Raw genomic sequence first — 27,882 nt, 5'->3', positions numbered from 1 at the left:
GCTCAGTAAATATTTGTTAAAATGATTGAACAACTTAGTTGTTCAACAGTGTAGTTGAACAACTACAACAACTGGAAATGTGTTGTAGTATTTTACTAGTTCTATAAAGTCCTCAGAGTTTTAACCTAACTTTGACTGGCTCTGCTGCTCTAGGACTGATACCTGCATAGGTACTTGTTACTGAAACTTGAAGAGAGTTTTTGTGTTTTGTTGTGTGTGTGTGTGTGTGTGTTGAAGACAAACTACTGAGTGTCCTCACTTCGTTGGAAGCACTCTGTTTCTGCTGCTTTTATTCAGCGTGTTTATATAGGCTTTGGAATTATTTACCCCACATTGGCACAGCCTTACGAAGCTTCCGTTTTATTTGAGGTCATTGGTTCCCAGACTTTACGATGCATTAAACATTGGAGGTTTTTGAAATTTAATACTATTTTTCAACTATGTAAAATTGCAAATTACTGGATTTTGCATTTGAAGCATGAGTAGATTCAGTAGCTTTGACATAGATTCTGGTCATTTGTATTTATACAAGATGATTCTGATGCAGGCAGTCCATAGATTGACATTTGGAAACTATTACTGTAGATTTTTTTATATGAAAGAAAATAAGTGGATAACAGGAACTCATAACCTTTTGACGTATTTCAAGTAGCCCTCCTGTAGTTAGTGACGTTTTCTCTCCGAAGCATGAAGAAAAGGAATGTCTCTGGAAGGGCAGGTCTACCGTGCTGTTCCTACACTTGCGCTTTTGCCGACTTATTGTGCTTTTCAGAGTTTCTGAAATAATCAGTCATAATGTATTAACATTACCTTTCAACCAAAACCATTAGTTTTCTCTTAGATCCCAGCAATGAGGTTTATTGACTGCCATATTCTCTCCTATGAATATGTAATTAAAGTTATTTCTTGTGAAATATCACTACATATTTGGAAATAGCTGTGGCACTTTTTGAATAAAGAGTATTTTGTTCTTCTAATATAGATTTGAGATAGTTTAAGAAAAATAATTGTCATTCATTTAACAAATACTTGGTAATGTTATCCATGAAACCTCTTGGGGCAGTAATATGGAGTTGGAACAGCTATGGGCTTTAGAGTCAGACAAACCTGTATTTGACTCCCAGTTGGACCCGTGAGCCGCCATTTGATCTTAGGCAGATATTTAAGCATATCTAAGTAATATGTGCTGTGCTCAGTCGTGTCCAACCCTTTGTGACCCCATGGACTGCAGCCCACCAGGCTCTTCTGTCCATGGGATTCTCCAAGAAGAGTATTGGAATGGTTGCCATTTCCTTCTGCAGGGGCTCTTCCCGACCCAGGGACTGAACTCACATCTTCTGCATTGGCAGGTGGATTCTTTACCTCTGAGCCACCTCTTTGAAACCCATGTCTAAGTAATACTGAAGATAAAAACTACCTTAGGACCATGAGAATTAAAAGAAACCGTGACTGGAAAGTCACTCAGTTCAGTCGCTCAGTCGTGTCCGACTCTTTGCGACCCCATTGACTGCAGCACACCAGACTTCCCTGTCCATCACCAACTGCCAGAGCTTGCTGAAACTATGTCCATCGAGTCGGTGATGTCATCCAACCATCTCGTCCTCTGTCATCCCCTTCTCCTTCTGCCTTGAATCTTTCTCAGCATCAGGGTCTTTTCCTATGAGTCAGTTCTTCACATTAGGTGGCCAAAGTATTGGAGCTTCAGCTTCAGCATCAGTCCTTCCAATGAATATTCAGGACTGATTTCCTTTAGGAGTAACTGGTTTGATCTCCTTGCAGTCCAAGGGACTCTCAAGAGTCTTTCTCCAACACCACAGTTCAAAAGCATCAATTCTTCTGTGCTCAACTTTCTTTATAGTCCAGTTCTCACATCCATACATGACTTCTGGAAAATCCATAGCTTTCACTAGACGTACCTTTATTGACAGAGTAATGTCTCTGCTTTTTAATATGCTGTCTAGGTTGGTCATAGCTTTTCTTCCAAGGAGCAAGTATCTTTTAATTTCATGACTGCAGTGATTTTGGAGCCCCCAAATACAAAATCTCTCACTATTGCCATAGTTTCCCCATTTATTTGCCATGAAGTGATGGGACCAGATGCCATGATCTTAGTTTTCTTAATTGTGAGTTTTAAGCCAAGTTTTTCACTCTCTTCTTTGACCTTCATCAAGAGGCTCTTTAGTTCCTCTTCACTTTCTGCCACAAGGGTGGTGTCATCTGCATATCCAAGGTTATTGCTGTTTCTCCCGGCAGCCTTGATTCCAACTTGTGCTTCATCCAGCCTGGCATTTCACATGATGTACTCTGCATGTAAGTTAAATAAGCAGGGTAACAATACACAGCCTTGAGGAACTCCTTTCCCAATTTGGAATCAGTCCGTTGTTCCATGTCCAGTTTTAACTGTTGCTTCTTGACCTGCATACAGGTTTCTTAGGCAGGTAAGGTGGTCCGGTATTCCCATCTCTTGAAGAATTTTCCACCATTTGTTGTGATCTACAAAGTCTTTGGCGTAATCAAGAAAGCAGAATTAGATGTTTTTCTGGAATTCTCTTGCTTTTTCTATGATCCATTGGATGTTGTCTGTTGGATCTCTGGTTCTTCTGCCTTTTCTAAATCCAACTTGAACATCTGGAAGTTCTCGGTTCACGTAGTGTTGAAGCCTGGCTTGGAGAATTTTGAGCATTACTTTGCTAGCGTGTGAGATGAGTGCAATTGTGCAGTAGTTTGAACACTCTTTGGCATTGCCTTTCTTTGGGATTGGAATGAAAACTGCCTTTTCCAGTCCTGTGACTGGAAAGAGACTTGGCTAAATGTTGTGGAGAAAACTTGAGATGTATGTAAAGTAACCCTTTACCTCAAGGGTCTTCCTTGATAGCTCAGATAGTAAAGAATCCCCCTGCAGTACAGAGACCCCAGTTTGATTCCTGGGTCGGGAAGATCTCCTGGAGAAGGGATAGGTTACCCATTCTAGCATTCTTGGGCTTCCCTCATGGTTCAGCTCATAAAGAATCCGCCTGCAATGTGGAAGACCTGGGATTGATCCCTGGGTTGGAAAGATCCCCTTGAGAAGGGAACGGCTACCCACTCCAATACTCTAACCTGGAGAATTCTATGAGTTGTATAGTCCCTGGGGTCAGAAAGAGTCAGACAGGACTGAGCAACTGACACCTCACTTCACTCACCTCAAGGGACTTCATTCCAATCATTGAAATGATATTTACCAGAACAATAATTTCTAAAGTGATTGGGGAATAGAACATGATGATACAGCCCAAGTGCTGGAATATAAAGCCATGAGTTTGTGGCATTTTTCAGTGCCCGTTGCTGCACATTTCTGTAATGATGCTTTTTGCAGTGGCTCCAGGAGAAATGGAAATAAAGGGAATACTGTGAGATGTTGGGATGGAAGGAAACTTGGGAGCAAAACAGAGGAAAGATTACCTGTATTGTAGCTAGAGAATATGGAGGCTTATGATGTGTTAATATAAGTAAAGAAATCATGCAGGTGGAAGGTTAGGACCTTAATTATAAGATGGAAACAATGAATTTGATTTTAGGTAATCTGTTTTTTTGAATTTGGGATAAACATTTTCAAAGGCTATAAAGCTACAGAATTAAGTCGTTGTGGACTCGGCAGCATTTTTTTTTTTTTTAATTTGGGTCTCTATAGCTGGATAAATAATGTGGGAGATATTTCATGGGCTGTGAAAATGAGACATGAAGCAAAGGATCAGAACAGTGTATGCAAGAAGATATGAAGAAACAGATGAAATGATAAAAAAAGATAAACGAACCAGGAAAGGGCAGAGAATAAAGACAAGAAAAATGAGTTTTTATGATAATTTAACATGAATGTAGAAGATATATAGGGAGTTCACAACAGAAGAAACTTTCATGGCCAACAGCACAAAGAATGCTACTTCTTCGTACATTCCTATTTGAAAGGATGTATAATCTCAAAAATAAAGACATACATCTTCTAAGAAAGTTTTAAAATCATTGAGACTCTCTGTTGAAGTTTTGAGAAAATACTTAAATGGTATGATTATGGAATTAAATTAATGTAACATTTTCAAATATGGCATTATTTTAAATTTTAAAATTATAAGATTTTATCATGTAGAAATATCTGTAGATGTATGCAGAGATAACATTTGTGAGATCTCTATTGTAGCATTATTTGTAGTAGTGAACATCTGGAAGTGACCCAATACAATACAGAATAAAGACATGAATACCAAAAGATACATGAATACATGAAAAACAAAAAATTTCAGAAGTAGTTATGAATAAAATTATGAATGTTTCTCATTGTCACTATACCCCTATTCCTCTAGAGGTAATCATTGTTACTTTTGATATGTATTCTTGCAGACTTTTTTCACCCTACATGTGTGTGTAAATTTTTAATAAAAATGAGATTTTTAAACTTGCTTACTCAATAATAGCATAGGTAACTATTAAAAAATATCTCTACTTATAAACAGCTCCATGCCATACATTTGTAGTAGACTTTATAAAATGGTGTAAAATTCAGGGATAATCTTTTAAATATTCACGTAATTCTGCTGCTTTACTTTTAAGTGAAAAAATTAGTAAAAAATAATGAGTTATGTTACAATACCCCACTGCCCCAACACATTTTATGCATGCTGTAAATTTACTTACAGTAAAATTCACACACAACACTAATCCTTTCATCCTCTTTTATTTATATTTAGCTTCTCCGTTGATTCAGTGGTAATTACTGAGTCTGATGTACAGAAAACGACATACCCAACAAGTTGTCTAGAACAGAACTTTGATGGCAGTACAGAGGTATTTTTAAACTGTTATGTACACTAATTGTATTCTTGTTAACTATCATTTTAATGTCTGTGATTTAATAATTATCTAATAAATAGTTGCTGAGAGTTAAATATAGAAGAAGTGAGAGTAAAGATCCAGAAGGAATATATAAAGTGAAGACGTTTGACACTGGAACGGGCTGCTGTTGCCTCCTCCAGAGTATCTCCCCCGCCCGATGTGAAAGCACAGCAGGCGTACCATTAGTGCCACTTTGTAAGCCTGATGTGCTTTCACAGCATAGGAAAAACACAGAAAAGTTAAAATCGAGAGGTTTTATTTCCCCCTCAATATATTCTGGTTTAAAATTTGTCTTGTTTTATATAACATGGGCTGTATAATGAGTTAATTTCAGTGCCCCGAACTTTACAAGAAATTAGTTTCAAAAAAAAAGAAACAGCTTTTCTTCCTACCATAAGAAGCTGAAGTAGTCTATCTCTAGAGTTTTCTTTAGGAATTCTCCAAATTCAGTATGCCTAGGGCTAGGACATTGGATAAGCCTTTTTTCAGCACAGGCCATACAGTGTAGAAAAACCCCTCATCTTTTCCAGTATATCTCATCTAGCCAAACCACCTTTTGCCTCTCCTCAACACTGTGTATATTCCCAATTTGTGGCCACTTTTCCCAAACATAACTGTAAATCCCTGGGCTTCATTCAGTAAATTTTTAGTTCTTAAGTAGTACCTTTTCTTCCCCCACTCTAGAACTGTACATTAGTAATTGTTAGCTTGCTTCTCAGTTTGCATTTTAGTTAACTTCACAATAATAAGTACAGTTAATTTAGTAGAATTATATAGTAGAGTTTATTCACTAGAACTGTTGCTTTTAATTGAGCAACAATTTATTTACTTATTAAAGCTTTTAAGAAACTTTCTAAAGAATAGAAATCTTTTGAGAAAAGTTTAAAAATAAGTGTATAATTAGTACAAATAAATGTCATATTTGCTTTTTAATTTAGTACTCTGGTGAATTTGGAGTGAAAAGGGAAACAAGCATGGTTAAGTTGCTGGAGAAACAGTACCAGGAACGGTTAGAAGAAGAAGTGGCTAAGGTAAGTACAGTGTATTTGAAAGATAATACTGTTGTCTGTGTTCCCTTTGAGCCTTCAAAAAATACAGATTTTATTGACGATAAAGCACTGGTTTTTGTTGTAAATTTTACACTTCGCTCCTTTAAGTTGTCAGATAGTGTAACTATCCACCGTTGCCTTAGAATGGAATGTTCTGTGAATTTTTCTATGAGAAAAGCATTCTTCTCTTGATGTAGAATAGCAGTTAGAAACTTGTCAGAGTTATAAATTTGTTACCTTGTGAGTAGTACCATAGGAAGGAGTTTGGCCTTCCTGAAAGGTGGAGGATGTGATAGGAAATGGAAAGGATATGCCTGGTCTTTATATGAGTACAGTAGTTTTGCCTCCCTCCTCCCAGAGAAGTAGTCCATGTGTGCATGCTCAGTCACTCAAGGGTGTCTGACTCCTTGCGACCCCGTGGAATTTTCCAGGGAGGAATACTGAAGTGGGTTGCCATCGCCTCCTCCAGGAGATCGCCCGACCCAGGGATCAAACTCACATCTCTGTGTCTCCTCTGTTACCAGGCATATTCTTTACTACTGAGCCATCTGGAAAGTCTGTTTCCTGAAATATGGGAATTATTTAGGGATTGATGGAAGCCTGTACCCAACTTCATTCCTTCAGCCTTCTCCTGAGGGAAAAAGGCTGCTCTAGTCCACAGGAAAGAGAGCCTTGGGCTTGCGAATCTTGGTGGAGGGAATTTTCACCTGCAGGCAGAATGTATGACTGAAGATAATCACTCTCCTGCTTACCACAGCGTAATGGATTCTGGAAAAGCTTGGCTCAGAAACGCATCTGGACCCCAGAAGGGAGATCAAGTGTGGTCTCCTGTAAGTGTGGGGTTCTTCCTCTGAGAGCCCAAGCGGAGCTGAACAGGTAGACTGTGTCTTTCCTGAGTTTCACCTGGGGGATGCGTGGAGTCCAGGGGGCCACGAGGCTTCCTCCAGGTGCCTCTTTAGGGGGCCTGCAGCCTGCTTGCTTCTGCACCACTGACCTAGGAGGTAGAAACTGTCACCTTCCCCTGCTTAGAGAACCACTGAACTTAGGGTGCTGGATCTGAGTGCAGAGTAACCAACAGATAAAAAAGACAGGTGACTGTGATGTTTATGACTATAGGTGCTTTTAGCTGCCGTGCCCAGAACTATTCTGTAAACTCCTGAATACCACGTGTACTACCTCCTATATCATTATGATTCCGTTTCTTTGTCTCTGAATTCTCTTTTAAAATGCATATTCCTAATTGGGTTCTTATTTTGGAATAGTTGGATTCTGAGTTTGTCTTGCTTGTTGTTTATAGTATTTAAACTGTTCTGGTGTAACAGTCCTACTTGAGTATATGCATTTTAGTGGAAGAGGAAGGATAGAATTTACAGGAAATGCATAAAGAATTAGATTAAACGTAAATTAGATGAGGCAGTCAATACGCAAGGAAGTATTGGGTCATAAGGACCTACGCACTTCCATATTTGAATCGAATGACTTTGTTCAAAGTGAGCAGTGAGGCACCAGGACTCCTCTGGCAGTCCAGTGGTTAAGACTTCTTCCAGTGCGGGGGGTGGGAGGGGTGGGGTGGGGGGGGGTCAGGTTCAATCCCTGGTCAAGGAGCTTGTGTCTCATATGCCTTGTGGCCAAACAAACAAACAGAAAACAGAAACAACAGTGTAACAGATTCAATAAAGACTTTTAAAATGGACCATGTCAAAAAAACCTTTAAAAAAAAAAGTGAAGCACCATCACTTTTTTTTTCATTTATTTTTATTAGTTGGAGGCTAATTACTTTACAATATTGTAGTGGTTTTTGACATACATTGACATGAATCAGCCATGGATTTACATGTGTTCCCCATCCTGATCCCCCCTCCTGCCTCCCTCTCCATCCCATCCCTCTGGGTCTTCCCAGTGCACCAGCCCTGAGCACTTGTCTCATGCATCCAACCTGGGCTGGTGATCTGTTTCACCCTTGATAGTACACTTGCTTCAATGCTATTCTCTCAGAACATCCCACCCTCACCTTCTCCCACAGAGTCCAAAAGTCAGTTCTGTACATCTGTGTCTCTTTTTCTGTTTTGCATATAGGGTTATCATTACCATCTTTTAAAATTCCATATATATGCATTAGTATACTGTATTGGTCTTTATCTTTCTGGTTTACTTCACTCTGTATAATGGACTCCAGTTTCATCCATCTCATTAGAACTGATTCAAATGAATTCTTTTTAATGGCTGAGTAATATTCCATTGTGTATATGTACCACAGCTTTCCTTATCCATTTGTCTGCTGATGGGCATCTAGGTTGCTTCCATGTCCTGGCTATTATAAACAGTGCTGCAATGAACATTGGGCACCATCACTTTTATACAGCTCTATCTAGTTCTTTTAGAGAGTTGCAGGGCTTTCTCTTTTACTTATCTCTTACATAAACTTCTCAGGTGAAATTTTTGTAGCAGGGCGTCCTAGTATAGTAGTTAAGAATATGAGGCTTGGAATAGGATTAGATTTGCAGTCTTAGGAAAATTACTTAACTATTCAGTCTCAGTTCCCCATATGCAAAAGAGGAGAATAATAGAAGTAATAGTAATTCTTGTGAAGATTCAATGAACTAATACATAAAAGGCTCCTATTTTGATTTATATTGTTCAGTTGCTCAAAAGTGCCTGACTCTGCTACCCCATGGACTATAGCACACCAGGCTTCCCCGTCTTTCACCATCTCCTAGAGTTTGCTCAGACTCACGTGATGCCATCCAACCATCTCATCCTTTGTTGTCCCCTTTTCCTCCTACCTACAGTCTTTCCCAGCATCAGGGTCTTTTCCAGTGAGTCAGCTCTTCACATCAGGTGGCCAAAGTATTGGAGCTTCACCCTCAGCATCAGTCCTTCCAATGGCTATTCAGGATTGATTTCCTTTAGGGTTGACTGGTTTGATCTCCTTGCAGTCCAACAGACTCTCAAGAGTCTTCTCCAATTCCAACAGTTCAAAAGCATCAATTCTTTGGTGCCCAGCCTTCTTTATGGTCCAACTGTCACATCCATACATGACTACTGGAAAAACTGTAGCTTCAACTATATGGACCTTTGTCGGCAAGTAATGTCTCTGCTTTTTAATATGCTGTCTTGGTTTGTCAGAGTTTTTCTTCCAAGGAGTAAGTGTCTTTTAATTTCATGGCTGCAGTCACCATCTGCAGTGATTTTGGAGCCCAAGAAAATAAAGTCTGTCACTGTTTTCATTGTTTCCCCATCTGTTTGCCATGAAGTGATGGGACTGGATGCCATAAGACACTTAGAAGATAATAAAGACTCATAAATGACATCTTTTAAAGTAGCCTTACTACTGTGTTAATGGTGATGATATAAATATGTTTTGTGAAGCATCATTCATCAAACTTATAGCGGATCACTAGAGTACAGGTCAGTGAAGACCATTCCAGAGGCAGCCAAGGTATTGAGCTGGCCAAAAAGTTTATTCAGTTTTTCCATAGCATCTTACAGAAAAACCCAAATGAACTTCTTGGCCAACCCAATACTGTGATCCAAGAGACAACACTTGATGGCCCAGATTGATCGTAGAATAGTATATGTAAAGTGAAAGTTGCTCAGTGGTGTCCTATACTTTGGGACTCAATGAGCTGTAGCCTGCCAGGCTCCTCTGTCTGTGGAATTCTCCTGGCAAGAATACTGGAGTGGGTAACCATTCTCTTCTCCAGGGGATCTTCCTGACCTGGGGAGCAAACCCATGTCTTTAGCATTGCTGGCAGATTCTTTACTATCTGAGCCACCAGTGAAGCCCCAGAATAGGACAGATTGTTTATATTAGTCACCAGAACAGGTGGGGTTATGTGCAATCCTATAAGAGGTTAGAAAAATACTGAGAAACATTGTTCTAAAAGCACAGAGTATACAGAAGACACCAGTAGAGTTAGTGGTTGCTAACGTGGATAACATTAGATTCAACCTGTGATTTGGGTATGTACTATTGAAACAATAGACATTCACTAACATTCCATTTCAGTGCCAAGCAGTGTTCTGAGGGCAGGGTATAGCAGAAGGAAACAGATGAAGTCATTGCCCCTGTAGACCCTGTGCCTGCTGCTGCTGTTGTTTAGTCACTGAGTCATGTCCAGCTCTGTGTCCCCATGCACTCTAGCCCGCTAGGCTTCTCTGCCCATGGGCTTTCCCAGGCAAGAATGCTGGAGTGGGTAGCCATTTCCTTCTCCAGGCAATCTTCCCAACCCAGGGATTGAACCCACGAGTCCTATACTGGCAGACGGATTCTTTACTAATGAGCCACCTGTGAAACCCTGACCTTTTATGTAGTTGGTGCAAGTAGACAATGTATGAGAGTAATAGATACTATGAAGAGAAAAACAAACCAGGGTAATAAGACTAGAAGATTCCATGGGGAGTGAAGTGGTTTTATTTTACGTAGGTAATGTGAAGAAAGCTGAGCGCCAAAAAATTGATGCTTTTGAACTGTGGTGTTGGAGAAGACTCTTGTGAGTCCCTTGGACTGCAAGGAGATCCAACCAGTCCATCCTAAAGGAAATCAGTCCTGGGTGTTCATTGGAAGGACTCATGCTGAAGCTGAAACTCCAGTACTTTGGCCACCTGATGGGAAGAACTGACTCATTTGAAAAGACAAAAGACCCTGATGCTGGGAGGGATTGGGGGCAGGAGGAGAAGGGTACGACAGAGGATGAGATGGCTGGATGACATCACTGACTCAATGGACATGAGTTTGAGTAAACTCTGGGAGTTGGTGATGGACAGAGGCCTGGAGTGCTGCGATTCATGGGATCACAGAGAGTCAGACACGACTGAGTGACTGAACTGAACTGAATCACAGAAGACCTCACTTTTGAACTGTCATGAGGGGAGAGTCCAGATGAAAGGGGGAGAGTAAATCATGAAGATAACAGATTGAGCACCTTTTAAGAAAGTACGATGCAAAAGAGAAAGTCAGCAGTTTTCCAGTGGATGTCTCCAAGAGGTGTCCAAGGAGAATTGGCAAGAGTTTGAAAACCACCTGCCCAACTGCCAGCATTGCTGAGTTGGAGGATGGTTTGATTCAGTCCTGCTACCTTTGTATTCATGGGTTCCATTTGGAGAAATATTGTGAAACCCTGCTACAGATTTATTTCCTTAGCAGATGTAACTGCATACAGGAAGAGGAAATACAGGGAAAGAGGGGCAAGGACTTCCCCTTCCAGGGAAGATAGTACTGCAGGTAATTTGATCTAAGCAGCTGGAAGAATGGAGTTGCTGTTTACTTAGGTTAGATGTAGGATGAAAACAAATACAAAGGAGTAGTTTTTGAAGAGGATTGGGTGACTTAAGTATTCAAATTTTGATCCATTAAATGAAAAACAGTCATTAAATGTGTAAATATAAATGATGAGAAATGATTGGATATATAAATCTAGAGTTCAGGAACTAAGATAAAACTCGACATGGAAATATGGTAGTATCTAGAGCCATGTTTCTCAAACTGTGATATTAGAACTTCTTTTTAAGGCATGAAATTAAATTTGGTTTGGTACAGGATTTTGATATTAATGGAAACATTCAATTATATTAAACACATAGACAAACAAGAACTTGTGTGTGCTTTGCTTCACAGTATAAAATGTTTTATTTTTGTTGTTGTATGTGTATGTTTACCATAGTTGCAGTAAGAAATATTGAAAAATATTAATATAGGAGGGTAAATAGAGTAGGGGCTGGAAACTGAGCGCAGAGAAGGCCATTGTTTGAGGTCAGAGAGATGAGGAAGAACAAAGGAAATGAAGAATTGGTAAATTAAACGTGGAAATGACAAAAGATTGCATCAGAGAATTCAATGATGAAAGTTTATTATTGAGAACGTATTAAACTTTGTCAGATGTTTCTGATAAAGTCTTGAAGGGTTGAAACTACAAGTTAACCATTGGATTTTACAGTGTGCAGCCATCAGTGACATTTGATGGATGGTAGAGACAAACTCTTGGCAACCCACTCCAGTATTCTTGCCTGGAGAATCCCATGGACAGAGGAGCCTGGTGGGCTGCCGTCCATGGGGTCGCACAGAGTTGGGCACGATTGAAGCAACTCAGCAGCAGCAGCAGCACCAGAGACATACTCTGATCAGATTTGATTTGAGAGAGTGTGAAGGAGCAGAATGAAGAAATGAATAATTTTGAGTTGTTTTTAAAGAGGAGGAGAGAAGTACAGTGCTAACTAAAGAGTGATGTAGGGAATCGAGTGGTAGATTGTTGTTGCTATTTTGTTTTTGTTCAAGATGAAAGATACCACATCGTGTTTCTATGCTGATAGAAGCAATTGAGGAGAGAAGGAAAAAAATTGCTGATTTAAAAAGAGAGGGTAATAGTTGCTGGAGCAGTGTCCTTGAGTAGATGAGAAGAGTTGCAGATCCCCTGAAAAGCTGCCATTAGATCGAAGCATGGTAGTTTAATTCCTTGAAACAGGAAGGAAGGTAAGAATATTTGACTCATGATTCAGGTATGTTTTCAGATGCAGTATTTGGAGACTGTGGAAGTTCTTTTCTGATTACTTCTATTTTTCTAAGTAAAATAAAAAGCGAACTCAGCACCTGAAATGAGAAAGGAAGAGATGATGTTGGAGCTTTAAGGAGGAAGCAAAGGGCTAAGGGAAGGAATAAGAAAGGGAAAAGACACGGGAAATTGAGTAGAATCGCCTGGTATTACTAAGGGCTCACTTCAAGGATAGTGGTTATGATGTTAAAGTAAGACCAGTCAGCTCGTTTTTGCATTTTTCTCCTAAGTTCAGCTGCACAGGCACAGACTAGGCAGAGGTAATCGTAAACAAGGTGGAATTTGGTTAGATGGTATGGTGGTGAATAGAAAGGAGAGAATTACAAGGTAGTTAGTCTAAGCTTGGTTTTTATGTTTGCTTGTTTGTTTGCTTAGTTTCCAAAGCACACAGTTCTTTTAATTATTTGTTATTCATTTCTAATCTAAATATGTATACAAAAGAAAGTGATCTTTATAATGACCAATTTTTAAAAAATTTTATTTGTGACTTAACATCTGGTCAGATTTTTGTTTGAGCACCAAAGAACTGATTCTTTTGAAAACTGGTAAAAAAAAAAAAAAAAAAAAGAAAACTGGTGTTGGAGGAGACCCTTGAGAGTCCCTTGTACTGCATGGAGATCAAACCAGTTAATCCTAAAGGAATCAGTCCTGAATATTCATTGGAAGGACTGATGCTGAAGCTGAAGCTCCAATACTTTGGCCACCTGATGCAAAGAGCTGACTCATTCTAAAAGACCCTGATGCTGAGAAAGATTGAAGACAGAAGGAGAAGGGGGTGGCAGAGGATGAGATGGTTAGTTAGCGTCACCAACTGAGTGAACATGAATTTCAGCAAACGCCAAGAGATGGTGGACAGAGGAGCCTGGCGTTGTGTAGTCCATGGAGTCGCAAATAGTCAGACATGACTTAGTGCCTGAACAACAATAGATGGTTCTCAGAGGCTTAGGCTTCTCAGAGCCACAATTTCTAGGTACCTGTGGTGGGTGGAACTAAACATAAGCAGGAATTAAGGATCATAGTTGAAGTGGAAAGTGAAATCGATTAGATTGAATTGTATCATCATGTTTACCAATGATGCCGAAAGCTCAACTTCTCTGTATACCAGTAATAAATCAAATCTCAGAGACAAAGTTTTGGGTGAAATAGAAAAGGATAGCTTTATTGCTTTGCCAGGCAGTGGGAGACAGAGCAGGCTCCTGTCCTCAAAAGCTATGTGTCCCAATCTGGGAGGACCTGATGCGGAGTTTTATGGCAATGGGGCCTCCCAGGTGGCGCAGTGGCAAAGGATCCACCTGCCAGTGCAGGAGATGCTGTTTACAGCAGTGGTCTCAGGGTGGGGTTTCTGACGTGATGAGGGTATGAGCTGGGCTTGCACTCCCTTCATCTCTTCTCAGGTGGTGGGTCTTCTCATCTTGAAGAGCTTCTCTGGTCCCAGTAACCAGCCTGAGCTTGTTTCTTGGGTGCTCCTTCCTTGGCTATCAACTGTTCGAATCTGCCCTTTGGAACTCAGGGAGGGTCATGGAGTCTGGAGTTTTGCCTACAGGAAATGGGGACCAAAAAAGGCTTCCATGCCCGGGAGCCCCACAGGGTCTCGCTCAGTTTCACTAATCACAGGAACCTAGGGCTGTACTTCTGGGAATTTACTGCAAGGAAATTGGAAAGAATATGTGTATGATATGGTTAAAGAGATTTCATCACAGTGGTGTTTAAAATAGCCTTAAGGATGAATCAGTCTGAATGTCCAGCATAGATAGTTGATTAAGTACATTTATAGTACATCTGTATAATATGAAACTTTAAACCCATTTAAAATTATATAGAAATGTATTTATTGATTTGAAAAGATATTTACTATAGTTATGAAAACAGGTTGTAGTATTAGAATATGACTAAGAAAAATGTTTGTCTATATCTGTTTATATCCTTCAGTTCAGTTCATCTAAATGTAAAGAAGAGAAAGATTTGGAAATATATTTACTAAAGTGTTAATAGTGATTTGTTTTGGAGGAGAGAAATATAAGGGGTTTTTTTTCCTTTTTAATTTCTGTATCAAACATTTACTGCTGTTATAGTAAGACAATTTTTTATAATTATTGATTTTAAAAAGGCAGGCAGTAAAATGCTTTGATATTAGATTCATTATAAAACAGAGAATCTTTATCATCTTATCACTTTATGCTAAGATTTCTTTTAGTTTAAAAGCACAAGGTCATCTTTTTTACTAAAACTTGCTTTTGTAATTCCTGCTAGTATTTGCAAATCTAATCCTTCCTTGAACTGAATCCTTTTTGATTACCTTATTTCTTCAGGTCATTGTGTCAATGAGTATAGCATTTGCTCAGCAAACTGAACTGTCCAGAATATCTGGGGAAAAAGAAGATGCTCCATCATCAGAAGCATCTACTCTCTGTCAGCAAGAGCAATACTTAAATGAAATGAAATTATCACAAGGTCAGACTGGTTTTCAGACTTTTGAGGCAACAGACAGGAAATTTAAAGAAGAATTTAAACCACTTAGTAAGGAGTTAGGAGAAGATGGAAAGGAAGTTCTGTTACCAAGCAAGGATCGTCTTGACGATATACTAGAATCAAAGGACCATGAACTGACTATTTCAGAAGAAATGTTCTCCAAAGATAGAACATTTATGGTCAGAGAATCTGTAAGTACACTTCCTTGAGTATAAAAATTTATTTAAAAATTGTGACTTTTCTGACTATAAAAATATTAACAGTAATGTTGTTTAATGGAGAAGATAAGTATTTGATTCAGTCTTGACCTGTGACTTTTAAAGTGAAAGTGAAGTTGTTCAGTCATGTCCGACTCTTTGCGACCCCATGGACTGTAGCCTACCAGGTTCCACCGTCCATGGGATTTTCCAGGCAAGAATACTGGAGTGGGTTGCCATTTCCTTTTCCAGGAGATCTTCCTGACCCAGGGATTGAACCCGGGTCTCCCACATTGTAGACAGACACTTTACCCTCTGAGCCACCAGGGAAAAGTGACTTTTAAAGTATATGAATATTTCAAAAAAAAAAAATAATAATAAAAAATAAAGGATGAATAAATGGCTTAATATTATTATTAGATAAACTGGTTGGATTCATAATATTTCTGTTTGTCTTATATACATTGTGCATGGTAAAACCTCACTGTAAGTTGTACCCACATTAATTTTCAGTCAATTCAAATTATTATACTATAATTTGGCCATATGTATGATAAAATATTTGCTTAATAGGATAATAATCAGAAGGAAAGAGCTGCCCGTTTATGATGATTTAAAGCATTCTCCTCTGTATATGCTAATACCCTTTACTTATTCATTAATGGAGGATCTGTACCTCAACTGTTTGTACCTTTAACAGAACATAGTAAATGCTACTTCTTTTGAAATTATCTTAACTCAAATTTTTTATTAATATTCATGACAGATTATGTCTTTTTAGAAGCATATTCAAATAAAATTGTCAACTCTTTTTGAAGTGCAAAACCTCTTTAACTTGCCAGCAACTGTTCAAGGCAGAATGATTTGTTTAAGTGTAGCTTTTCAGGACTTGTTGAAATCCAGTAAGGTGTCGACTTCTTACAAGTTTGAGAAAGTGGAATACAAGGCTTTTATTTCCAAGTAAACATTACTGAAGATTGTTTCTTATCAAGCAGTTCTCTACAGTACTCTGATGACCACTGCATAATATAAAAAGATAAAATTCCTCATTTTGTAAATTAAATTTTAAAATAGAAGAATTCCGTTTCTATTTTTCCCCATAAAATATCAAGAGGAATAATAGAGTTACTCATTATGAATAGGAGGAATCTTGGGTGTCTTTCCTTATTCTTCTCCTGCCTTTGATTTAGACTACATCTAAAATAACTGATAGTTATTTTGCTTTTGGAGAACAATTTGTATAATAATAGTTACCTTCACATTGATTTGAAATTATAAAGACAAATTTCTTAAATTATTTATGTTTTAGTTTAATAATGTGAAATTTAAAATGACATGCTTTGTGGGGTTAGTATTAGAATTATTTTCATATGTACTTAAAAAAATCAATGCTGACAGATTCCCACAAAATGTTTTACGATTGAATTTTTTAACTATCATAGCTCCATGATGAGATTGTGGTATCAAGCCTGGATGCTTCTAGACAACTGATGTTAAATGAGGAACAGTTGGAAGATATGAGGCAGGAACTTGTACGGCAGTACCAGGAGCATCAGCAGGCAACAGAGCTTTTAAGGCAGGCGCACATGCGGCAGATGGAGAGGCAGCGAGAAGACCAGGAGCAGCTGCAAGAAGAGATCAAGAGGCTGAATAAGCAGTTAGCGCAGGTATGGGACCAAGAGTCCCTTTCCTCCCCAGTTAAAAAGCAGTGTTCTTTATAGAGCTTTTTTTTTAAAAAATCAGAATTATTGCTGAGATCTGAATAAATATAAATATTTAACATCAGGAACAGACTCCACCAGTACAAGAGACTAAGATCTTGTTAAGGGTGCCTAACCCAACGTTGGAGAGCACTGTCTGTCTACCATTTGACTTATCTGCCCTTTTAAGCACTGAAAAAGTGGTTCTAAGGTTGTTTGTTTTTAACCATTCCATTGAGTACATATGTGGCAAGAGTACTTTGGCAGTTTGGGAAATTCTTTGTGCTGAGGTGCAGTTGATACTCAGTTTTCCCATTTTTATTTATAGATTTGTGAGTCTGCCAATTGGCATCTCCATGGTTTACCTTTATCTATCTTTAATCTGTCTTTTTAATCGTGAATGGAAATCTGAAGTAGTATGTTTCTGGAACTTAATCCACAGAAACATCTCTTCTTGATTTGAGAAATGCAAATTTGCATAATATTCTTAACCACTTTCTTGACTAAATTTACGTACTCCTTGGTATTTGGGAACTGAATTCTTATCAGTTGCTGTATGTAATATACTCACAAAATCATTGCAGAAAAGCAAATATTTATGTAAAAGTTCCTATAAAAACAAATTTATTCAATTTATTTTGAAAAGTTAAGCTAAAACAAAAGATAACAAAAGAAAACTCTTGAAATATACTTTCAGATATAGAATAATAGGAAAATTGGGAGTTGAACATAAGACATTTGGAAAATTAATTTTGCTTTTCTTCATTGCATTTTGTGACTTGAAACTTCTGAATTTTCAATGCAAAACTGGCATATTAAAATAATATGAATTAAGCTGTAAAAATTCATGAATATTTAAGCCTTTTTTTTAAGGTTCAAATTTTGCATTGAACTTGATATATGCTTTTAACCCCCTAATCATGGAATATGAATCAGGGTAGAACCACGGCCTGTTGGTTCTAGTGGGTTAAAAGAAAATCTGCTTAATATTCATGCCTTTCCCTTCTGTCGCAAACAATATTCTCTCACGACCTTTTTTCTTATTTAGAGATCCTCAATAGATAATGAAAACCTGGTTTCAGAGAGAGAGAGGGTGCTTTTAGAGGAGCTGGAAGCACTAAAGCAGCTGTCTCTAGCTGGAAGAGAGAAGCTGTGTTGTGAGCTGCGCAGCAGCAGTACGCAAACACAGGTAGTGTGGACTTGGCCCACCCAGGAGCAGTGGGGCAGCAATGCAGTAGCATCTGTGTGTCTTTGTTGTTGGTGTGAGATGTGTTTTTTTTATAGGTCTGAGCTTAACATATTTGTGATTGTTTACATAGAAGGTAGGTGGAGTCAAGATGCCTTACCTTCCATTTAACAGTGATTTAGCAACCCAGTAACCGAACAAGCTTTACTGTCACATTATAATATGCCTTTTTTTGATAATGCTAATCTCCTGATAAAATATAGTTAAACATTTTTTCGGATAGTATCTGTTGTGCACACAGAGGTTTCTTTTTCACTTTATAGCAATATAAGAATGACATGCTATTTCCAAGATGACAGGTTTTCTTTCTGTCTTGTCCTCCCTACCTTTACGCACACTTAAACAGAATGGATATGAAAATCAAGGAGAAACTGAGGAACAGACCTTTACAGAAAAGGTATTGGACAAAAAACCTGAAGAGGTGCCTCCTGAAATTGTGTCCAATGAAAGGTATACAGAATGTGTATTTTTTCAATGTAAAGTGAATTGAAATAGTTGTTCTGGTGTTATAAACTTTATTTGTCTTTATTTTTATCTCGTACATCTATTTTATTTGTACATTGTACTCTATATGTAAAGAATGATCAGTTTTTTCTAACTTTAAATAGACAAATTTTAAAAAATCTCTTGTATGTAATTTTATTGGCTATTGAGCATGCATTTAACTCAATAAATGACAAGGTTGAGGTTATTTGGTTATTGAACCTTTCTTGATTAATTTTATTCTGCTCACATGCCATTTTTTATCCTAAAACACAAAATTGTACATGTCAGTTTATTCCTTCACTGTTCAGACATGCATTCAGTATAAGCCACCCCCTGGTTTATGACAAGAAAAAAATTAAATGATTAAACATGATAGTATACATTTAACTTCTTTGATGCATTTACTGAATAACAGATGAGACTTATTAATCTATATCCCACTTTTATGGAGGAATAAATTCATGATCCGATGTTAACAAAACTTCCCTTACTTTGATTTCATAGAGATTCATGTAAAAATGAGAATAGTTACCCCACATTAATATTAAGGATTTTAGGTACAATATTTTAAAATCTGTTTTGTTCAAATGAAAAGAATTTCTTTAATTTTAAGTTAAAATTAATACCTACTAACTTAATTTCCTCCTTTTCCAATTTCTGTTATTGTCAACCCTCTGTGTCCTCCTAACCTCCTTCCTCAGCTTGCATGGAGGAATTTGGCCCCTAAGATTTTGGCTTCCCCATTGGATCATCAGTATGGAACACAGTCAGTATGGAACTCAAACAAGAAAGACAGTGTATGAAAATTAGAGTTACCATGGCAATATAAAATAAACATTTTGTTTATTTTATATTATTTATCTCTAATATATTTTTAAAATTATACAGTGTTTATTTTTTAGGAATCTTTGTAGTGAGTGTTGATAAATGAGTATTCCTATTTATTTCTTTTTATCATCCTTTTATTTTGAATTATTTCTCTTATGTAGGAATATTTTCAAATTATCCTAGTCCTGGCGTTTTTGAAGCTTGACCAAAACCTGAGGAAAACGTTAAAGAAATAAACCCTTTACTTACTTCCTACTAACTAAATTATTTAGAGTTTTATTTTTAATATCCCTCCTTATGTAACCAGAGAACTTGATCTCGGTGTAAAAATAGAGCTGTCTTTTTCACTTGACAAATGCTGAAGGAAAACTGCTCCGTTTACTACCTTGTCTTAAAATAGTCACGTCATGTGCCTGTGAGAGCAAATACCCGTTAACCTGTCTGTTGGTGATCTCCCACAGTGTGAAGCTGAAGAGAAAGTGTCTTAAGTCAGAGGACCTTTTCCCCTGAAAGTCTCCTATTTTGTCTACGTGTATTAAATATATAGTTTGCCGCCATAGTAGTTGAATTAAGCTGTTAGACGAGAGTTTAGTTTTCAGAAGATTAATCAGATAACCTTCTGAATCACCATTTATGGAAGTATATTTCTTGACACATGAAGATGTTTGTGTTAAAGACAAAAGAAAGCTTGTAAAAAACACTTTGTCCAGGATAATCCCATTTTTGTTTTGTATATATATTTATGAGAGAGAGGGGGGAAAATGCCTAGAATGCTTAGGCATTAATATGTTAACCATGATTATCTCTGAGTACTAAGATATTTTTGTGGGTGAGTAGGAGCATTTATCTAATTTTTTAAAATGATAATGTATTGCTTATTAAAAAAGAGAGAGGGAGATGCACTATTAATTCCATTTGATTGAAAATAGGTTCCTTCTGCTGACTGAAATGAGTGTGGTATGTGTAACTTGAGAAGTTTCTGTCCCTGGAGCAGATATAATAATCAGCAGCCTGAGGTTTTCAACCTCTGGTGTTGGCAGATAGTGAGATTGTACTGTAGACCTTTATAAAAACAGGTCTCTGCCTGTTTTTGTAATTTAACCATATAGATCATCACTATTAAGTTATAGAAACACAAACATTTTTCCTGGTGGAATTTTTGAATTTATTTTAGAATATGTTGTTCAACATGCAAAAAGATATTTTAAAGGTTAAAATATATAAGAGTAACTATGAGTTACCAGCTCAGTAACTTGCTTATGATTAGGTATTGTGCACACTTTTTCTTCTAATTTAGAAACTGCTAGCTTAAAACTTTAGTTACTTGATTTCTTTCAGGTCAGTAAAATGCTGCACATTTTCAAAAATTAGTTGACTGATGAAAATTTTTCAGAAGAGAACAAATTTTATAATTTAACATAAATACAAAAAGCACTTCATTGTAGGTGCTACTGCATATTGTTTTTAACAGGATCTTATGAAGTTTTACTTTTTAAGTCAGATTTTTTGTAGTGTATTTTTCTTTTGTAGACCTAAGTGTCTGCTTTAAAAAGATTAAACATTTTAATGAATGTTTCCTTACCTATACAGGTATGCACTCCAGAAAGCTAATAACAGACTTCTGAAGATCCTCTTAGAAGTTGTAAAGACAACAGCAGCTGTTGAAGAAACAATTGGTCGCCACGTCCTGGGTATTTTAGATAGATCTAGTAAAGGCCAGTCTTCAGCCAGCCTCCTTTGGAGGTCGGAAGCAGAGCCACCAATAAAGTCTTGTGTCCATGAGGAACAGACAGGAGGTAAGTTTTATATGCTGTTGAAACTGTCATAATTATTTTCAATAAATCTTGCGGAGTTCAAGCTCATTACTAGTGCTGAAAATATAGAAGAAAGAATACTATTTTCCAATAAAAATCCTCCAAACACAAATACACTAGAGCTAATCTCAAAACACCATTATTGTTTAGCATTTGCAAGTGGCTGTCTTAGAGTTGTCATTACACATACTCAGGGTTATTATTGTGCTACATAAATCAAAGGCTGTTTAATTTCCCCACCAATAAAAGAAAAATTTCATATTGCCACTCAAGACTCTTACCAATATTTACATGGTATAAGCAATGTCCTGAAACCACCCTCTGAAGGGGAAAGTTTTTGTCATGTGGGGATAGATAGTGTCTGGCCACTTGGACCAGAAGATCAAGGCCTTCTTTCACTGCCATTCCATACCCAAGAACTTCTCCCCAGTTGGAGGCCAGTCATCTAAAACTAAAAATGCCAGTTATGCAATTTTTGAGAACATTCTGTTTTAAATTTCAAGTAGAAAAATGAGAAGAAATTATTCCACTTAGAGAAAGTTTGCTTAATTACAGGTTGGCCACTTAATGTTTCTAATGCAGAGAAAAGCTTGGAGTTTTAACTAAAATTGATTTTAAAAACTTAAGTTGAATTCAAAGATAATTTTAAAAACTACTTTTAGTGAAGTCAGGTGAAATGATGCTGTAACTTTAAATTTTCTTTTCATTTGTTTCAAACTTTGTGGAAATTTTTTTTTTATTTCACTGTTGGTTAAGCTCTCAATCAAGGACTGTTTGTTTTCTGCATATAAATCTTGATGTATAGAGAAGAATTAGGTAAAATTTTCTTGATCTCATTGTAAAAGTATTTATCAAATCATGCTTTTTAAAAAACAATCATTTCATAAGTAGTTTCACCTAACCATCTGGGAAAGGGGAATTTTGCTTTAAGACCTCCACCATATCCAAAAGACACTCTGAGGAATGTTTGGTACATGACAGAAAGTTTTTGTTTTTGTTAGCAGTTCTCCTAGACATTTCTCAAAGTGGTTGCTGAGGTGTTCAGTAAGCGACATTTCTTAAAAGATAGCAAACTCACTTCCAGAGCAGTGCGCCCATAGTTATGAAAAGAAATAGATTAGTAATTTGACTCACATGTAGAGGATTATGTTTACATTCCTTTTCTATGATAAAGCAGACCTAAAAGGACATCTGATCTACTGGCTTACTTTTCTTGCATATACATGAAGTCGCTCAGTCGTGTCCAACCCTTTGCGACCCCATGGACTGTAGCCTACCAGGCTCCTCCGTCCATGGGATTTTCCAGGCAAGAGTACTGGAGTGGGTTGCCATTTCCTTCTCCAAGGGGATCTTCCCAACCCAGGGATTGAACCCACGTCTCCCGCATTGTAGGCAGACGCTTTTATCATCTGAGCCACCAGGGGACTCACTTTCTTGCATAGTCCTCTAAATCTCTAAATATAAAATATATCTAGCTACTATTTTAAGATCTCCAATAATAGAGTAGTTTTTCAGTATAAATAGTTTTATCAGTTCAGTTTTACAAATATTTATTGAAAAGTTTTATGTTTTTTTTTTGCTCTCTGCCTCACAACAATTCTCAGTCCAGTGAAGAAGGCATGGAAATTTCAATTCAAGGCAAAATAAAATCATGGTACTTAATGTTTTACTTAATACTCTTTTCTACATGTTTGAATCGTTTAAGCCTTTTAAAATAAATATATAATTATTTAATTATCAATGTATTTTGAATGAATAATACTAAGATACAAGAGAAAAAATTAGACCCACTGTTAAGAAATATGGTATAAAGACTATTAAAGCAGAGATAAGAATTTTGCTGGTGTTAGAATGTATAATTTCCATTTAATCAGTTTATATGTTATTGTGTTGGCAATAATGTGGTAGTCTTAGTAACAAAATTAGGAAGATCACTAGTATCATTTTGGGGCACTTAGATTCACTTTACATCTTGAAGGAAATACTGAATTTAAAGAATTTATAATTTAAAGCTGAGGAAAGAACAGTCTTTAAAATACTGATACCATGTTCCATATGTAAGGTTTTTTCCTGGTATTTCTTCATATGTTTAATGGGAGTATTATTGTAAAAAGTAAAATGAACTTCTAAAATAATTATTTTGTATCTTATTTAATATTACAAGAAGTTCAGTTTTAATCTGATTATAAAACAACTGGTGGTAGTGGTTTGGTTGCGAAGTCGTGTCTGACTCTTGCGAGTCCATGGATTGTAGCGTACTGGGCTCCTCTGACCATGGAATTCTCCAGGCAAGAATACTGGAGTGGGTTGCCGTTTTCTTCTCCATAAAACAACTCTTGCTCGTCAATTTTTATATATGACTTTTTGTTGTGGGTAGTAGCACTTGTAATCTCTTTGCAGTTCTCAAGTCTAAACTTGTTTAGATTTTAGACATGTGTGGACTTGTTCACTCTCTAAAAAAAAATAATATTTGACTTGCTAATGTTTGCTTCCTCATAAGAGCAACCTAGTTTATGAAAGTGAAGGGAAATTTTGAGCGATTGTGGAATTGCTTGAATTTGAGTGAGTATTAGACTAGTTCATAAAAATGAGTTTCCTTAGGAGGTATTGAAAGAAAATTTCCTGTAGGCCTGCACTGTGATGGTTCAGTGGTTAAATACCTATACCGCCCCCTTAGAAGACCAGGGACTGAATCTTATTTGCTGCAGCTTTTTTTTTGGAGCAATGCGTTGTTATAGCAAGAATACTGGATTAGTAATGAGAACGTCCTTCTTCTAGCTCACTGTGGCCTTGGGCAAGTCTCTTACTCTCCTGAGGCTTCAGTTCAATTTAGTCATCTGTCAGGTACAAAAATCAGACCAGAACCAGTGGTTTCCAGTTGGAGCCCTAGATATCTTCAGGCCAGGGCAGGGGACTGCTCTATCCTATCACGGGCCCTGCTTAAACTGAGAAGCTGATTGCTGTCTCTATGGAATGAACATGGTATAATCCACAGAATAAATGACTAAAGGCTTTTTGGATAACTATCATCTACCATGTTTCAGATATAGGACTGAGTGGTTGGCCAGTCTGACATCATGATTCTGTTCATCAAATTGATCATTCTTGAGATTTCTACTGGTGTTTAATGAAATTTCCCTGCCAATTTATATCTTTCCTTCCAAAGGATAGTTATTATAAATACAGTAAAAGTTTGATATTGTTCCCATTCCTGTATTTCATTGGAATAAATGAAGTTCTGTATCTTCATTGGAACATACTGAGATTATTTTTGTTTATATCTTCAAAATGTCATCAGTAAAGTATATTAAGCTGGTTCATATCTTTACCTTTATTAGGTACTTTAATGTATTTTTTTATTAGCTATTAAAAAACTAACAGTGGCTTTTTGTAAGCCACTTTTTTTAATATATCCTTTGTACTTTGTGTTTGAGAGTTGCTCCAATGTTATATATAGTATCTTCAGTTTTTTTCCTTACCACTGACTCCTTCTTTATACCCTTAAACTTGCTGGTATCTTCATAATATTACAGAAAAAATGATTTTTCTCAACTTTGCCCTCTCCTGAAGATAAAGCACAACCAAGGCTATGGGAGATCAGAGCTGCTCTCTGAACAGTGACATTCCAGTTGTCAAGTCCAGTAGCATCTCAGTTCTTGTCCTGTTTTACTTTCTAGACAAACAGGATCATTGAAGTCTCTTTTTAAACTGGAACATCTCTCTCCTATCTTTCTCTGAGATTTTTTTACAGAGATTTTTTTGTTGGCTTATTCTACACAGAGATGCCGACTGTGTGTCCTCCTCTCACTACATGTTGCTCCTGGAGTAAACGTGGTTACTTCCAAGGTTTACCTCTTACCTTTCTACAGATAACTCCCAAATTTCCAAAAGTTAACATCTCTCCTCCATGTAGCCCATTAGCACTTCAGACTAATCATTTTTCATGCTTACTATACACACTTTCTCCTAATTTTTAAGTATTTATCTTAAAGACTCTTCTGTCGTCTGAGAGTCATCTAAGCTGGAAAAACCCAGTCATCTCTTACTGCTTTTCTGTCCTCCTTGTCTTACACATTCCATTTTTTCCAGCCAGTAACCAGCCCTCGTCCATCTTTATCATTTCTCATCTGGACAATTGAAATAGCTCTCTAACCAGACTCTTCTTTCCTAACCATTTCTTCTGCTTTCATATAGTTTGCTTCCTGATCCATAGAATTGATACTCCTACTCAAAAAATTATTTACTTCCCCATTGTGTATAACAAAGCCCCCAGTTTCTTAAAATTTAAGGCCATTCACAACTTGGATCCAGCCTACTTTTAGCTACCTTTTCTCAGCTCTCTGTCCTACCTCATTCTTGCTTCTCCACATTCTTTGACTCCACAAAGCTGTGACTTATCATCATATCAGACCATCATCTTGCCTCAGATTTGTTAAATTGTTTGTATCCATTAAAAGAAAATGTCACTAGAATGCACTTAATTCCTCAGCTAAAGATGTAATATGTGTATTTTTGGTTTTAGCACCAATTGTAAGCTATTAATATTTCTTGTTTCATCAAAAATATCATTCATTTTTTAGGCTACATTAATTTTATTTAGTGACTTTGTAATATACATTATACAATATCTGAACTCATTTTGAATTCTAAGGTCATTTCGAACTCATTGAGTATTTATAAACTGTTAGGCCCTATTATCAATACATTCAGTTTTTATTTGATCACCGCCCCCTGTACAGTGTCATGAATCTCTGTCTATAGTTCTGCAGGCACTCTGTCTATTAGATCTAATCCCTTGAATCTATTTGTCTTTTCCACTGTATAGTTGTAAGGGATTTGATTTAGGTCATACCTGAATGGTCTAGTGGTTTTCCCTACTTTCTTCAATTTAAGTACAAATTTTGCAATAAGGAGTTGATGATCTGAGCCACAGTCAGCTCCCGGTCTTGTTTTTGCTGACTGTATAGAGCTTCTCTTTCTTCGGCTGCAAAGAATATAATCAGTCTGATTTCGGTGTTGACCGTCTGGTGATGTCCATGTGTAGAGTCTCCTCTTGTGTTGTTGGTAGAGGGTGCTTGCTGTGACCAGTGTGTTGCCCTGCTTCGTTCCGTACTCCAGGCCAAACCTGCCTGTGACTCCAGGTGTCCCCTGACTTCCTGCTTTAAATGCTGTCAAAGTGCTGCACGCAGTGTGCCAGCAAATTTGGAAAACCCAGCAGTGGCCACGGGGCTAGAAAAGGTCAGTTTTCATGCCAGTCCCAAAGGCAATGCCAAAGAATGTTCAAACTACCACACAGTTGCAGTCATCTCACATGCTAGCAAAGTAATGCTCAAAATTCTCCAAGTGAGGCTTCAACAATACATGAACCAAGAACTGGTTCAAGCTCAATTTAGAAAAAGCAGAGGAACCAGAGATCCAATTGCCAACATCCACTGGATCATAGTAAAAGCAAGAGAGTTGCAGAAAAACATCTACTTCTGCTTTATTGACTACACCAAAGCCTTTGACTGTGGATCACAACAAACTATGGAAAATTTTTTCCAAGAGATGGGAATACCAGACCACCTGACCTGCCTCATGAGAAGTCTGTATGCAGGTCATGAAGCAACAGTTAGAACCAGACATGGAACCACGGAGTGGTTCCAAATTGGGAAAGGAGTACGTCAAAGCTGTGTATTGTCACCCTGCTTACTTAATTTATATGCAGAGTACATCATGTGAAATGCTGGGCTGGAAGAAGCACAAGCTGGAATCAAGATTGCTGGGAGAAATACCAGTAACCTCAGATATGCAGATGACACCACCCTTACGGCAGAAAGTGAAGAACTACTAAAGAGCCTCTTGATGAAAGTGAAAGAGGAGAGTGAAAAAGCTGGCTTAAAACTCAGCATTCAAGTGATGAAGATCATGGCATCTGGTCCCATCACTTCATGGCAAATAGATGGGGAAACAGTGACAGACTATATTTTCTTGGGCTCCAAAATCACTGCAGGTGGTGACTGCAGCCATGAAGTTAAAAGTAAATTTGTTAACTTTTTCTGAGTGGCTAAGCACACAGCACATGTAATAGCAGGAGTCAGACACGACTTAGTGACTAAACCACCACCACTACATAAGAGCAAACATTTTAAGTTGTCTTCTGAAATACAGTTTTGGATTCTTCAGCCAGTGACTTATACAGAGGAGGTACTTAGAGAACATTGAATTGTGCTGATTTCAGATCTCATCTGAAACTGCATCTGACATTTTTACTGCGTGAGATTGAGAGTCTTCCATATGGCACCAGCTACTTCAGCAAAACATTTTAAAGCTCTTATTCTCTTATTCTCCTGGGTGATTGTATCGAATTGAATGTTTACTCCAAGTGCCTTGGAGATTAAAATTTTTTCTGCTCTTAATTTGTTAATTTTGCACAGTAACTGATGAATATGTGCTACACATTAATAAAAGAATAGATAGTTCCTCTTCAGGAAATTTCACTGTTTGATTGTAGCAAGCTGCCACAGAGGAATACCGTGTTCCATGGAAGTGATAAATAACCTATGCTTTTATTTCAGTTTATGGAAAACACTTAACAAAGCTTTCTCTTCTGCCCATGTGAACTGAGTTTTCTTTACATTAGAAAACAGACCAGTGTGGAAGCATAAGGCCACAACTTAGACTAGGACTGTCAGTCTGA

At 37.4% G+C, this 27,882-nt stretch overlaps 1 protein-coding gene across 11 annotated transcripts in view; it reads left to right on the top strand.

Annotated features, from left to right (window-relative positions):
• Positions 1-27,882, top strand: part of AKAP9 (A-kinase anchoring protein 9) — a 163,040-nt gene that overhangs the window by 74,797 nt on the left and 60,361 nt on the right. For 7 of the 11 annotated variants that reach the window (XM_070471720.1, XM_070471707.1, XM_070471727.1 and 4 more), the window contains 8 exons: positions 4,722-4,818; positions 5,805-5,897; positions 14,773-15,123; positions 16,572-16,796; positions 17,878-18,018; positions 18,422-18,525; positions 19,263-19,358; positions 20,980-21,185. In XM_070471720.1, coding sequence (XP_070327821.1) covers positions 4,722-4,818; positions 5,805-5,897; positions 14,773-15,123; positions 16,572-16,796; positions 17,878-18,018; positions 18,422-18,525; positions 19,263-19,358; positions 20,980-21,185 — 1,313 coding nt within the window. The remainder of the gene's footprint in view (positions 1-4,721; positions 4,819-5,804; positions 5,898-14,772; positions 15,124-16,571; positions 16,797-17,877; positions 18,019-18,421; positions 18,526-19,262; positions 19,359-20,979; positions 21,186-27,882) is intronic. The other 4 variants (XM_020890631.2, XM_070471738.1, XM_070471732.1 and 1 more) reach the window with 2 other exon arrangements.

The sequence above is a fragment of the Odocoileus virginianus genome, chromosome 1, assembly GCF_023699985.2.
Source record: "Odocoileus virginianus isolate 20LAN1187 ecotype Illinois chromosome 1, Ovbor_1.2, whole genome shotgun sequence".
NCBI lineage: Eukaryota > Metazoa > Chordata > Mammalia > Artiodactyla > Cervidae > Odocoileus > Odocoileus virginianus.
Note: the sequence above shows the minus strand (reverse complement) of the source record. Positions and strands in the feature narration are given on the sequence as shown.